We start from the raw sequence: 14,864 nt of genomic DNA, 5'->3' as shown, positions 1-14,864 counted from the left end.
TTATAGCCTGTGGAAAAGTTGACATCATTAAGAAACCACAGAGAAAACAAGTAGAAGCTTGCCACCGGTGAATGAAGAGGGATGAGCTGGAGCTGGAGAGGCTTTTAAGTGAAAACCAGGAGTCCACCCTTCAATTGGTGCACTTAACAGGCTTTCAGGGACACGAAGTTCTTAAGGGAGAGTGCTACCAAGAGGAGGTCACTGGCTAGGGATAATATCTAGTTGAAGAGTCTGGGCACAGATGGAAAATCTGTCCATGGCATTGGGCACTGTGGCTGAGCCAGTACTGAGATATCATAGGCAAGTTCTGTGTCCTGGGCATAGGAGATAGAGTCATGGTGAGGAAACAGTGCTACTGATGAGCTTGGGAAGTTACCCATTTACCCAGAGCATTTTGAAACTATGCATTTTTCATTGAGATCAGAAGTTCCTCACATTTGATGCTGACAACAGGTGATGGGGTGGGGGAGCAAGAAAACACAGCCCTTTGCGTATCAAACTCTGTGGAAGGTAAACAGTTATGTTTATGACTAATTTTGCTTCCTTATCCTCTCCTAGTCCTTTTGGCTAACGAATGCCCTGCTCCCCCAATCTTATCTGATTAAATTTGTTTAAGATGTCATGCCAGTTCCTAGTAATTTTTCATATCATGTCTGTGAGCAAAACCAGTTTGGACACAGCATACAGCCAAATTCAGCTTCTTCCTAGATATGCTACTAGCCTCCTACATTATCCATAGGTTCTTTTCTCACAGGTTTTCTTCTCTGTGACTTGAGTTTTAGTTCCACTTCACAAGGTGGAATAAGGATCAAAAAAAATCTCAGGTGACCTTCCTAGGTGCTTAATAAAATGTACCTTCCCTCTCATTGGCTGTATCTTTCTCAGTATTGCCCATTAGAGTTTCCCTGTGTTAGCAGGAAGGAAGTCCTAATTATGGTTTGTTCCCATACCTCAATGGCTGGCTAAGAGTAATTCACCTGCAAGCCAGGTAGGTTTAGGATGGTTTTTGTGGGACAGTGGGTACATCCAGAATACCTAATTGGGGAGGAGAGCCCATGAAACTTATTTGCAGGCATGCCCACTGTCCCTACTGCTGGTGATCTGGGAACTGAGAAAAATGAAATTTCCTCCCATTTTTCTTTCTGTTAAATAGTCAGGCTTTTAAAGTCTAATATATTGGGGCCAAAGTGATAGTACTATGGCTAGGTTGCTTGCCTTGCCTGCAAATGACCCTGGATCGATCCCTAGCACCCTAAATGGTCCCCGAGCTCACTAGGAATGATCCCTGAGCAGAGTCATGAGTATTAACAAAGCATTAACAATAACAACAAAAAATAAGATCTACTATCTGCCATCTTAGATCTGGTGAGAACGCCTTCCCTTGTATACAAGATATAGTGTCCAACCAATTTTCCGGAGAGAGGCATAAGGTGGGTAATTTCCTAATCTCCACTTCACAGATGAGGTGAATTTGGGTAAAATAATCATTTGCTCCAATCCCCCCCTCCCCATCAAAGGTGCAGTTTCACATTTTTTTTTGTTGGTGGTGTTGCACTTTTCAGAACCAAGAGCCACTGAGGGAGGAAGACTCCGATTTCATCCTGACTGAGGGCGATCTCACCTTGACCTATGGCGGCGACAGCACAGTGACTGCAAATGGCTCCTCAGGCTCTCACTCAGCCTCCATGAATCTCGAAAACAATCAAAGAACCAAAAGTGGCTCCAAAGAGGTGCTGGAACAAGGCCTGGGAATGGCAGACCAGAAGATTTCGAGCCGGGGCACCCGCCTAGTGTTTCCCCTGGATGATAATGCATGACTTTCCCCATCAAGCCTTGAAGCAGTAGGGAGTAGATCCACCAGTGGGGTGGAGTTGGCTACAAGCTCAGTGCTATTTGAGGTGGGGCATTGATTGAATGGAACTAATAATTCTTTTTTATTGGGACCTGAAAATATCTTTTCCAATTTAAACTGCAACCCAAGCTGCGGGTGGTAGGGCTGAATTGTTGCTGAAGCAAGACAAGAGCAGACTCATTCCCACTTTCCACATAGTATGCTGCTCAGAGTTAAAGCCAAGCAAAAATAGCATGCTTTTCTGGTCTCTTAATTCAGTCATTTGCTGTAACTAACCCAAGTATGACAGGTGTGAGGCTTTTCTCAAAGGAGAGGCTTCCTAAACTCATGCAGCTGTGAAAGGCTAGTTGCTTGTTAAAATTGAAGATAGAGGACGGAACAGACCATGAAGGCAGGCAATTGTGATTGGACCCCAAATGGGACACGTGTGAATTGAGTGGAGGCTCCTCCAGCAATGAGAAACCTCACAGCTGTAACCTCGGGTCAGAATTACTGACGTTTTTTTTGCTACCTATGTTTTTTCTAGACAGTTATACAATAGATGCATGAATGTTTCACCATAGAGGAAAACTGATAAATTCTTTCTCTGGAAAGATGCATAAAGAAGTTACTGAAATGTTTACAACCAAAGGCAAAATACTTTTGTGCTGTTGTTTTAGAATTAACATGAGAATAAGAGAAATGCTTTTCGAAATTGATCAGGCTGGCATGGAAAAAATCGGTTAACTCTTGAGGTCTGCCCTATGAGATAATTGCCTGAGAAATGATTCCTTGGACTGAGATAACTACTATGGGTTTAGAAATAACAGCTACCTTTGTGCTACTCTTTCAATTGGAAAAGGAGGCAACAAGAAGCCTAGGTGGACAATATGCTAGTATTCAGAGGGAAGACTCTTGCTTTGAAAAAATTTACTGCAAAGAAAAAGTATGTAATAAAGTGTCCCAATAATACATGAGATGTCAGTGCTACCTGAGGAATCAGAGGCAAGTCAATGAAAAATGAATCTTGACTCAACCCTGTGAGAGTTATCTACAATAATATAAAAAATTCAGCTATCTTGACACTTAAGTACCTTATTAAAAAGGGTCACTTTCTTGGTTTATAGCAAGGCTTGCAGCAGCTTTATGCATGAGTGCAGTTCAAAATTTAGGGTTGCATTTTGATTCTTTGTCACTGAGCTATCCTACCTGTTCATACTGTTAGAATACTTAGTGAACTCTTGAAGTCTTCACATGTTTCTCCACTTCTGTGTTAGGATATTTGAAAACTCACTTTCTGAAAATTACTTTCATGAAATGTGGGCATTTTTTCATATTGTAACAGAATAAAGGGACATTTAAGTCTACTCTGCTCATAATGAAATTAGCCATTTAATCTTATCAGATCATGTTTTTTCAGGACTTATTTTTAAAAATGGCAGTGCTTCACACCATTCGTTTTTAAATAGAAAATTTGAGTAAGTCAAAAAAAAGTCATTCTTGTATTGAGCCATGTGAAATTGCTATTATTCAGCCATTAAAATAGATAAATGGGAATTACATGTGATTCAATGCAATATAAAGAATGATTTTGATTTATCTCTTTATCAATACAAAAGTCTACTTTTTCTGGTCACCCATGAAATTTGCAAGTTTAAAAAATGTTAAACAACATCTTTAGGTCATAAGAATTTAGGGCCATGAAAAACTAAATAAAAGTTATGTTTCACTTCTGAAGAAACAGATTTCTAAGACAATCCCTGAATGGGAACTCATATGTCATGAGCTTAAGAGAGTAGCAACCAAGTTTGGCAGAAGACCTGAAATATATTTATGTGATGGTGCATGGAACCATCACCAGAGGGTTTTATTCAATAGTGTATCTCAGTAATAGTCAGTAATGCCATATTAACTTAGAAGTGGGGGAGATTTTTAAGTGTGCTTCCTTTTAGCAGAGAGAAGAAAGCACACTTCAAAATCTCCCCCACTGGTTAGTTCATTAGTTAGGTCTTGAAAAAGACTTGCTTGTCTTAATAAGGTTCTGAAGCTATCAGAATTCTGATGTTAGTTGTTGAAAGAAGCCAGCAAAGTATCACAGTATCTCTTCAATAACCTCTTGGTTTATTGTTTGGTTGGCTTTTTAGAAAGTTCTTAGAACCTAATAAGAAATTGTTCTCATAGGGACATAAAAGCAAGAATGAAGCTTCTCATTCTAGACAAAGATCCATCTGAAATTATTGTTTTCCCCACTCTCATCCAAGAAGGCCTTGTAGTTTGCACTACAGACATTTTTATTATGACCTTCCTAAACAGAGGGCCATAGACATTTACCAAAAACAGAATTTAGCTATGACCATTGTTATTTGGTTGGGTCTTTTACTTAGAGTCATTCACTGATATGCATCCTAATTTTTTTGCAAAATAAAAAGCATGATCTTAACCTTACCAAGTCTCTCAGCAAATAAATTTGTTTGTGGAAATTGTTATACCACTAGAATCATTGTGCCTATGCTGAGGGAGAAAAGTGGAATTAAAAACCAACTAACAGAAGACTATCTGCTGTCAGTTTAACATAATCAGATTGAAACTGCTGAGTACAGCCAAAATTCCTCTGAAAGGGTAACCTAAATTCATCTTCTAACCCTCTTTATTTAAGGCTGGAGGATGACTATTTGGTAGGGTTAAAGCAGAGGTTACTAGTTCTGGCTGCACATTAGGATTACCTAGTCAGCTTTTTAAATACATGACCCAACTATGAGTTCCCTTCTCTCAGAAATTTTTATTTTCTAGTCTTTTCTAGTGGGGTCTGGCTTCCATGCTTTGTTTTGAACCCTTAGGAATTCTAATATGTAGTGAGGGTTAAGCCTTACTCCTGGAAAGTGCAGTGACCCTTGTATGGAACTTTCTTTAGTACAATGGTTTAGCAAATGATTATTTTAACAAATCATTAGTCATGTGAAACAAATGGAGTGTTAATGAATAATACATACTAGGCAGCTGTGAAAGTATTTCTTGGTAATAATATTTGCAGAACTCAGACACCTAATTCAAGAACAGTTGCAGGTCACCCTTGACAACCTTAGAGCAGGAAATGCAAATGAATGTGACTTGAATCTATATATGAGGAGAATTTTAGACATGTCATCTTTACCTTGGACTCTGCAAAATAAGGGTGGAAGTGTTTACTGCCAGAGATGATACTCTGAGTAGAAGGTTATAACTTTACTGTCATTCAGTGGTGTTGGTTGTCTGTAATAAAGATGAAAATTTTTTGTATAAAGGGAAGCTAAAATAAACCAGCGTTCCTTCTTTTAATCATCTTGTTGAAGATTCCAAGGACCTGAATTTTCTGCCCAGAGAAAGAAATTTGGAGTTAAGTAAGGATGCATCTCTTTTTGGGATACACGTATAAGAAATGCATAGGTGACTATATGGATTAGCAACTTTCTGAGATGACCAAATGTGCATTGATAGTTTGAAGCCATCAATAGCAAATGTCAAACTTTAATATTAAATGTTTAATTGGGCATACAGCAAGAAACTCTCAATAACCAATGTTCTCTAGAACTGAAATGCCATTTTGTATTTGATTAACTTATGGAAGTCTCTTTAGAAAACTTCATAGAAGATTATGTCAGCATTCCATGAGTATTTCTTTCTAAGGCAGCAAAGAATGATCATTTCCTGTCTAAATATTGATTTGTTTTATGTCTTTTCCAGTTTTCCGATCATATTATATTTTTTCCTTTGCCCACAATAGGATTCAATACAATTGTCTTATATATTTTTGTGAAAGACATGATTTCTAAATGCAGAAACCTGATTGATTCACTTAAGGGAGGCTGATAATAGACTAATCAAGTCATTAGAGAATAAAATCATCCAGCTGTAAACCTACTTTTTATGAGTTCTAAGAGATATGGTGGGGAACTGATTTTACCATCTGTTGTAAAATACAATTTAGAATGAATGTTATAGAAGAGTCAACTGATTCAATATGAGCCTAAATATATTTTGAAAATGAGGATATTTAACAAGCCATAGGAATTAATCTGTCAAATGCATCAATCTGGCATCATTGAATTCTGATCTGTTTTTGTGAGTCTATCTGTAAATGTTAGTTGCTTCACTTTGATACTGTAAATTGAACAAATCTAGTGGCCAAGAATTTGAGTTTAGAAATAATCTATCTGAATGCTTTCACCACTATGATACTTAAAAATACCTTCCTCTGTCCTAAAACCTAGTAAGAATAACAAAGAAATACATTGATTCCAATGCTAGTGTCATCTACAAAGAAGCAAGTAGGCTTTTTGACAGTATTTTCAAAAAAGATCTAAAATAAAACATTTTTCATAATTAGAATGTCTTAAAATTCACAAATATGTCATCCAGTGCTATATAAAAAGGAAAACCAAAGTTTTTAATGTTAGTTTTATTTTTATAAGCAGGATTTATAATACAACCATGGCCCACATAGTAGGCACCCATTTTTCTGCTACATGGGCCTTGATAAAGAAACAGTTTTGCCTTTTAAAAGAGTTGAAAATAGATAGGATAGCACTTGGGAGAGGTAACTTTCCTATGAATACAGCCCCCCCCCCCACCTATCTTTTAAAAATGCTCACCAGAATTACCATATGTCATGGTTAGCTAATCATGGCCTGTGGAAAATTTTCTGGATCTGTTTGTTAGAAGAACTCAGAAGCACATTTACTAGCATGAAGATCCCTACATTTGACATATAAAACCTTTGTAATGGTTGAGAACCAGTGTCCCTGGGTGAATAAATGCGTGGATAATTATTTTGGGAACTGACTTTTGCTGTGATCATTTTGGTTAAGGGCTTTGCAGAAGCTAAGCCATGATTTTCACTTATGTATTAAAACAGTGGATTTAGAATTTATCACTGAAATCACTATTTTACATGTGACATCATAGTATGGTTCAACTCCTAGGTTTTTGTTTTAATTTTGTACAAAAATATACTTGATACTTCTTACTTAGGAAGTTTTGTTGTGCCTAATAAATTGAATGATTAAATGGGAGGCCACCAAGACTCATCTAATTGTTAAAAAAAAGATGTTTTTTTTTGGTCTTTGGGCCATACCCAGTGACACTCATGGGTTACTCCTGGCTATGTGCTCAGAAATCGCTCCTGGCTTGGAGGACCATGTGGGATGCCAAGGGATCGAACTGTGGCCCGTCCCAGGCCAGAGTGTGCAAGGCAAATGCCCTACCCCTTGCACCACCGTTATGGCCCCTAAAAAGACCATTTTAAAAGTAGGATAGGAAAAAAGTAGGATAGGATGAATTTAACATGGAATGATATGACCTTGTAAATTTTTATAGAGAGGTTACATATGTATTTGGGGAGAATATTGTCTTCTACATCCATTAAATAGTAGTAAACTGGTGGTTTTTATAAAAATAAACCTATGTTGTATAAATATGTTCTGTAAAATAATAATGTATGTTTAACTGTGAAAATGTAAAAACTGGAGTATCAGCAACTTTTATGTGCAATAAGAACATTGTTAGACCCCCTAATTGCTATATTTCCCTTAGCATTTTATTTAATGTCTGCCTTTGTGTGTATATTTAGTTTATACTGTAAAGCTATTTACATGTTTTCCTGCCTTTTACTGACATTTATTATATTTTTCTCAAAGCTTTCTTTTTTTTTTTTACAAAATTCAAAATTAAAAAGTTAAGTGGCTGTGCTAATCTTGTTTTGACTTTTAAAGTATCATGTGTGGAGTGAGGAGATCACTTAGGGGTTAGGGACACATGTCTTGCATGTGTCAATGTTTGGAACTGCATGCCACCATGGTTATCACTAGGTGTAATCTTGAAGACTCCTAAGCAATATATTGTGTCTGCAGAAGCCCATAGTACTACTGGCTTCTAGTATAAAATGGCAGGTCCTGTTGGCTGAGTATCACTGAAAGTGTCTCACATTCCCTTGAGCATTGCTTGGGAAACAAGCAAAATAAGCAAATAAATAAATAAATACAACAGCAATATTCATGTAATATGAACAGAATGCATTTTGTTTCCATTCTTAAAGTTATTTTTAGCTTGAGTAGTTATTTTCTACAAGTTATTCTTTTCTAACTTTATTTCATTTGGTTCATTTGAACCAAGAGATGATAAATTTGGCTCCTCACCAATTATGTCATCCCACCACCATTTCATAAATAAAGTTTTATTTAGCATATGCTTAGCTCCTACATTTACATATTGTCTCGGACTGCTTTCATGCTTATCTGAAGAGTCCTTGTTACTGAAGTGAGCAGCTACTTGCTTGTAAAGCCTGAAGTATTAACTACTTGGTGCTTTATAGAAAAGGTTATTGCTGACCTCTGGTTTAGATAATGGAAAATATTTAATTTTCAAATAGGATACACTGGGGTTGAAGATAGCACACTAAGTATGGAATTTGCCTTGCACATAGATGCCCAGGTTTTATTCCCAGCATCCTATTTAGAATCCAGAGCCCTTCAAGAGTGACCTCTTACCCCATTATTTTATTTACTTTTTAGTAACAGTTTAAAAATGTGCAGACTTTTACATTAAAATGTCTCGGCTATAGAATCTTATATGCCAAGATTAAATAAAGAAAATAAAGACTTATTAATGTGCAATATAAAAAATGTCCCCTGAGCACATAGCCAGGGGGAAGCTCTGAGTACCACCAGGTGAGGTCCAAATAGGGTACAGAAAGCATGATATTTTCTAAATATGCTTGGGTAAAAACGAAACAATTTAAGGCTTCCTGATTTCCTACATGAGGCTGCTAGGAAGACTCCAGTGAACTTAATTCCATCAAGGCTCACCAGCAAGGTAGACTGTTCCCACCCACAATGGTGTGCCAGACTCCTACCAGGGTTACAAAGGGCCTCTCCATTCCTCCATACTTGGCTTCCTGATTTCCTGCATGAGGCTGTTGAGGAAGGCCCCAGCAAACTTAATCCCATCAAGGCTCACAAGCAAGGTAGGATGTGTCTGCCAAAAAGGGTGGTGCCAGACTCCTGCCAGGGACTTATAAAGGGCCTCTGTAATCTTCCATATTTGGCTTCCTGATTTCCTGCATGAGATTGCTAGGAATACCCCAGCAAACTTAATCTCATAAAGGCTTACCAGCAAGGTAGGTTGTGCTCACCCACAAGGGTACTGACAACTCCTGCTGAGGGCTTATAAAGGCCTCTGCATTCCTCTATACTTGCATTATTGATTTCTTTCATGATAATGCTGAGGAAAACCCCAGAAAATGTAATCCCATCAAGGCTCACCAGCAAGGCAGACTGTGCACACCCATAAGCCTGCCAGGGGCTTATAAAAGGCCTCTGCATTCCTCCATACTTGACTTCCTTATTTCCTGCACGAGGCTGCTGAGGAACACCCCAGCAATCTTAATCCTATCAAAGCTCACCAGCAAGATAGGCTTTATTTGCCCACAAGGGTGGTGACAGATTCTTGCTGGGGGCCTCTGCATATAAAAGGCCTCTGCATTCCTCCATACTTGGCTTCCTGATTTCCTGCATGAGGCTGCTGAGGAAGATCCCAGTTAACTTAATCTCATCAAGGCTTACCAGCAAGGTAGGCTTTCTTCGACCACAAGGGTGATGCCAGAGGCTGCAAAAATTTACTTCGAGGCCACTCTCATCTTCTAGCCAAAGAACCCCGCCATTACATGAAGAAAAACCACACTACAAGTGGGACAATGGGAAAAAACACAGGCCAATTCCATGCATAGAGAATGAAGATGAAAGCTCTGATGACCCGAGAAGAGGCAACTACCTAGTTAATTTCTCACATAAGGAGCTTAGAGAACAAATATGGAAGATGCTCATAGAACTCAAAGAAAGCATAGATTGAGATGAACAGACCACAACAGATAGAAATCAGAAAATTCCAGACTGAAATACTGTTAAAATACTGTTAAAAGTACTGAAAACTCAATAGATAAAATGAAAACATCAATGGAAAGCCTCTCCAGCAAAGTAACAGCAGCTGAGGACAGATTCAGTGAGCTGGAAGATGAGATGCATAACAGCTCTATACAACAGAAGAGATTGGAAAATAGCCCTAAAGCATATGATCACAAAGATGACACTAAATCCCATGACAATTATCTCTCTTAATGTCTAAATGCATCTGTTAAAAGACATAGAGTGGAAAAATGGATCAAACAGTTAAGTCCAAAATTTTGCTGCCTATAAGAAACATTTAATTAGTCAGAACAAATAGACTCAAAATTAAAGGCTGGAGGAAAAACATCCAAGAAAACAATTCCCTTAAAAAAGCTAAAGTGGGGCTAGAGCAGTTCTACAGCGGTAGGGTCTTTGCCTTGCATGCAGCTGACCCAGGAAGGACCTCTGTTTGATTCCTGGTGTCCCATATGGTTCCCCAAACCGAGAGAGATTTCTGAGGCATAGCCAGGAGCAACCCCTGAGCTTCACTGGGTGTGGCCCCCCAAAACATTAAAAAGCAACAAAAATACCCCTCAAAAACAAAAAAGCTGGAGCAGCTACATTAATATAAGATAACAAATTTTAGACTCCAAAAAGTTATAAGGGACAAAGATGGACATTTCCTAACAAATAAGGGTTATGTACAACAGGAAGAAATCACACTCATAAACATGTATGTACCTAAAGAGGTACCAGCAAAATATTTAATACAATTGTTGACTAATCTGAAAGAATATATCAATAAATATCAACACAATAATAGTGGGAGACCTCAACTCTTCTCTGTAACCCCTTGGTAGGTCAAACAGGGTTTGACCAACAAGAAATACTAGCTCTAAAAAAAGAAATGGAAGAAAGTGGATTAGTAGAAATACATAGGGCACTCCATCCCCAGAAAACTGGATATGCATTCTTCTCCAATGCACATGGATAATTCTCCAGAAGAGACCACATACTGATCCATAAAACATATATCCATAAATTCAAGAGGATAGAAATTGTACAGACTACCTTCTCATATCACAAGGCACTAAAATTAGAAGTGAACTAAAAAGGGACACAGATGAAAAACATTAAGACCTAGAAATTAAAAATCACACTACTTAAAAAGAGTGGGTCATAGATTAAATCAAAGTTGAAATCAAAACATTCCTGGCAACAAATGAAAATGAAGACACAAATTACAGAATTTTTGGGATACTGCAAAAGCAATATTAAGAGGAAAAATTTATTGCTTTGCAAGCATACAGCAGAAAAGAAGGGGCCTATGTAAAGAGCTCAATGACACATCTTATAAAATTAGAAAATGATCAACAAAAGAAACAAAAATATGTATACAGAAGGGAATAACAAAGCTTAGAGCAGAAATCAATGAAGTGGAAATAAAAAAAATCTGAAAGATCAATGAAACCAAAAGTTGATTCATTGAAAAAATGAACAAGATTGATAAACAACTAGCAAAATGTTCAAAGAAAAGAATAGAGAAATTTAATAAACCGGATTATAAATGAAAAGGGGATCACTATAGATACTGCAGAGATTCAAAGGGTAAACAGAGACTGCTTTGAGGAACCTTATGCCATGAAACATGAGAACCTGGAAGAAATGGGTAAATTGGTGGACTCATAATCTTCCACAGTTAAACCAGGATGATCTAGCATATCTAAACAGTCCCATCACTACTGATGAAATAAAAATGGTAATCAAATGTCTTCCCCAAAACTACAGCCCAGGCCCAGTTTCACTAAACAATTCTTTCAAACATTTCTAGAGGAAATACTATCAATCTTTTTTAGGCTCTTTCATGAAACTGAAGAATCAGGAACACTCCCAAAGAGCTTTTATGAAGCTTACATTACTGTGATATCACAACCAGACAGAGATGCTGCTAAAATAGAAAACTACAGACCAATATTCCTGATGAACACAGATGCAAAGATCCTCAACAATATCTTGGCAAATAGGAACCAATGCCTCATCAAGAAGGTCATACACTATGACTAAGTAGGTTTTACTCCAGGAGTGCAAAGATGGATTAACATAAATCTATCAACATAATACATCATATCAATAAAATAAAAATACGACCATATAATTATCCAGAGATGCAAAGAAATCATTCAATTAGGTCAAAAACCCATTTTTTTTATAAAAACTCATCAAGATGGGAATAGAAGGAACTTTTCTCAATATAGTCAAGACCATCTACCACAAGCCAATGGGAAATATTATTCTCAATGGAGAACAACTAAAAGCCTTTCCTCTAAAATCTGATAGAAGATAAGGCTGCCCTATCTCACCACTCCTAATCAACATAGTGCTGGACATTCTTGCCATAAAGGTTAGGCAATATAAAGATATGAAGGGCATCCAGATAGGAAAGGAAGACATCAAGCTCTCACTGTTTGCATATGATATGATACTATATTTAGAAAATCCTAAAGACTCTACCAAAAAACTTCTAGAAACAATAGATTCATATAGCAAAGTGGCAGGCTACAAAATTAACACACAAAAATCAATGGCCTTTTTATACACGTTATTAACTCAAATATCTTGGAGTCAACGAATAAAGAGGCGAAGGACCTATAGAAAGAAAACTACAAGACCTTGTTTAAAACATAAAAGAGGGGACACAAAGATGGAGAGATACACTGCTCATGGATTGGTGGGATTAACATAATTAAAATGGCAATACTCTCCAAAACATACAGATTTAATGCAATACTTCCAGAGATACCCAAGATATTCTTTAAAGAAGTAGATCAAACATTTCTGGAATTCACTTGGAATAAACATCTGTGAATATATATATATTCACAGGTGTTTATATATATATATATATATATATATATATATATATATATATATATATATATATATGATCTCTCTATACCATTCCCTGGGATATATAGTATAAAACAAAAATGCAATTCAAAAATGCCTTCCTCACATCTATATTCATTGCGTCACTATTTACAATTGCCTACTCTGGAAACAATCAAGATGCCTTCAAAAGATGAAGGCTAAAGAAACTGTGGCACATATACGTTGTATATGAAAATATTTCCATAAGATTACTCTTTGCCTGTTGTCCCACCTTAACTTTCCAGGTGGGGACGCTGTTGAGAGCCGAATAAATAGTTTGGGAGCGTGGTGTTCAGGGCCTTTTGCCAGAGTTGGCTGGCTGGCTCTAGGTGTGTTTTGGATGGTCCTGGGTGGGAGTGATATGGCAGATGTGACTCAAAGCTCTTCTTAGTTGAGGACTCTCAGATGGAGCAGATCTCGGATCATCCAAGAATGCTCCATTACTCTTATAGCAACAACAGTCAGGGAAGCACCAGGGCCATACATAAGGACTGATTCCTAGTTTCCTCTAGGTTCTAGAAAGGGCTGTGTCCATGAAGAGATTACAAGATGAGTAGGCTACAGTGGAGTTAATTACATAGGGAGTGGAGAGCATAGGTCAGACCTGAGACCCTTTCTCCCTAGGGATAGAAGGTGACAAGCCAAGAGTTGAGGGCAGCCATCTTCCCCCCACTTCTCAGAGCTACATTTGGGAGATAGAAACACAGGGGCTTTCTATCTCTGGCTCAAAGATGCCAGCTGCCCAAAGCACTAGCAATGGACTCACCTGAAAAAATCTAGCCAGAGGACAATAAGGAAAATGGCATTGATGCCCAGATCCTGGGGACCATGTTTCAGAAGCCCAAGTGATAGCTAAGAAAGATGTAGCATAGGGACAGTTAGGCATAGGGTCTCTGTCTCAGTGACACTGGCCATTGGTGTCCCCTCCTGCAACTGAGGACTGCTAAGTCTCAGACTGCTGAGTCACAGCTTGTATTGCTAAATCACAGCTCAGATTACTGAGTTGAAAAGGAAGCCTCAGGCTCCAAAACCGGGACCTGGAGAGATGCTGTTCTGGAAGTAAACGCCAGCACAGGAAATAATCCACACAGTGAGAGGGGGTAAAAACGGATTCAGGAATTCCAACACAGCAGGCTGAAAAAGGACTCTCTTCGCCCAACCTTTTACCACTTAACCCTTCTGTCTGTGTGGATTATTTGCTGCGGATAAATATTACCAAGATCTCCCCCCAATAGGGGACAAGAGTATGAAAATCAATTTCTCATTTTGGGAGCTCTTTGTGGATACACAAACAACCAACAAAGGAGTAAACGGGACCCAACAAATGGGGCAACACATATATACAATGTAATATTATGCAGCCGTCAGGAGAGATGAAGTCATGAAATTTTTCTATATAAGGAATCTATTATGCTGCATGAAATAAGTCAGAGGGAGAAAGTACAGAATACTCTCACTATTCTATGGATTTTAAGAAAAATAAGAGACATTATTGTAATAATGTTCAAAGACAAAAGAGATGAGGTTTGGAAGGACTGGCTCAAGATATCAAGCTCACTATAATGACTAGTGAGTGCAATTAGAGAAATAACTACACTGATAACGATGATAACTATTGATAACACTCAATAAGTGAGAGAAGTAGAATGTTGGTTTCTTATTTAGGTTGGGCGGGAGGAGTGAGAGTGGGGACATTGGTGATGGGAATGTTGCAGTGGTGAAGGGGGGTGTTCTTTTTATGATTGAAACCAAACTACAATCGTGTTTGTATTCAGGTGCTTGAATAAAAACATATATATCTTTTACATATATAATGTATATATAAATATATCTATCTAATTATAGATAAATAGATATATATCTTTTATATATGTATAAAAGAAACACTTTAAACGTGGACTATAGTTGTGAATTCTGTGCAACAATTTTGAAAAGACTGTGTATTAGTGCTTGCTATATCCTTTGAGAAAAACTGCTAGATCCAATCTGCCAGGAAGTATGATATACATCGAAATGACTTTGCACAGAAGCACTAGCTTCCATGAATTTTAGGAAAAAGAGGGCTCATGGGAAGGAGGGGCGTTTAGTAATGGCACTGAAACCCAGATGGAGCCTGAGGAAAGTCTGGATAAAAGACCCCGTTCGAACTCGGTGCCAGGACAGGAGTTTTCCCCTTCCAGCCCAGACAC

The 14,864-nt window shown here is 37.8% G+C and overlaps 1 protein-coding gene across 2 annotated transcripts in view; it reads left to right on the top strand.

Annotated features, from left to right (window-relative positions):
- Positions 1–2,525, top strand: part of SLC9A7 (solute carrier family 9 member A7) — a 175,565-nt gene extending 173,040 nt beyond the window's left edge. For both annotated transcript variants that reach the window (XM_049767224.1, XM_049767225.1), the window contains one exon: positions 1,563–2,525. In XM_049767224.1, the coding sequence (XP_049623181.1) occupies positions 1,563–1,817 (255 nt within the window). In that variant the 3' untranslated portion in view covers positions 1,818–2,525. The remainder of the gene's footprint in view (positions 1–1,562) is intronic.
- The last annotated feature ends 12,339 nt before the right edge of the window (positions 2,526–14,864 follow it).

Source organism: Suncus etruscus, chromosome X, assembly GCF_024139225.1.
Source record: "Suncus etruscus isolate mSunEtr1 chromosome X, mSunEtr1.pri.cur, whole genome shotgun sequence".
Classification (NCBI taxonomy): domain Eukaryota; kingdom Metazoa; phylum Chordata; class Mammalia; order Eulipotyphla; family Soricidae; genus Suncus; species Suncus etruscus.
This window is presented reverse-complemented; position numbering and strand designations above follow the sequence as displayed.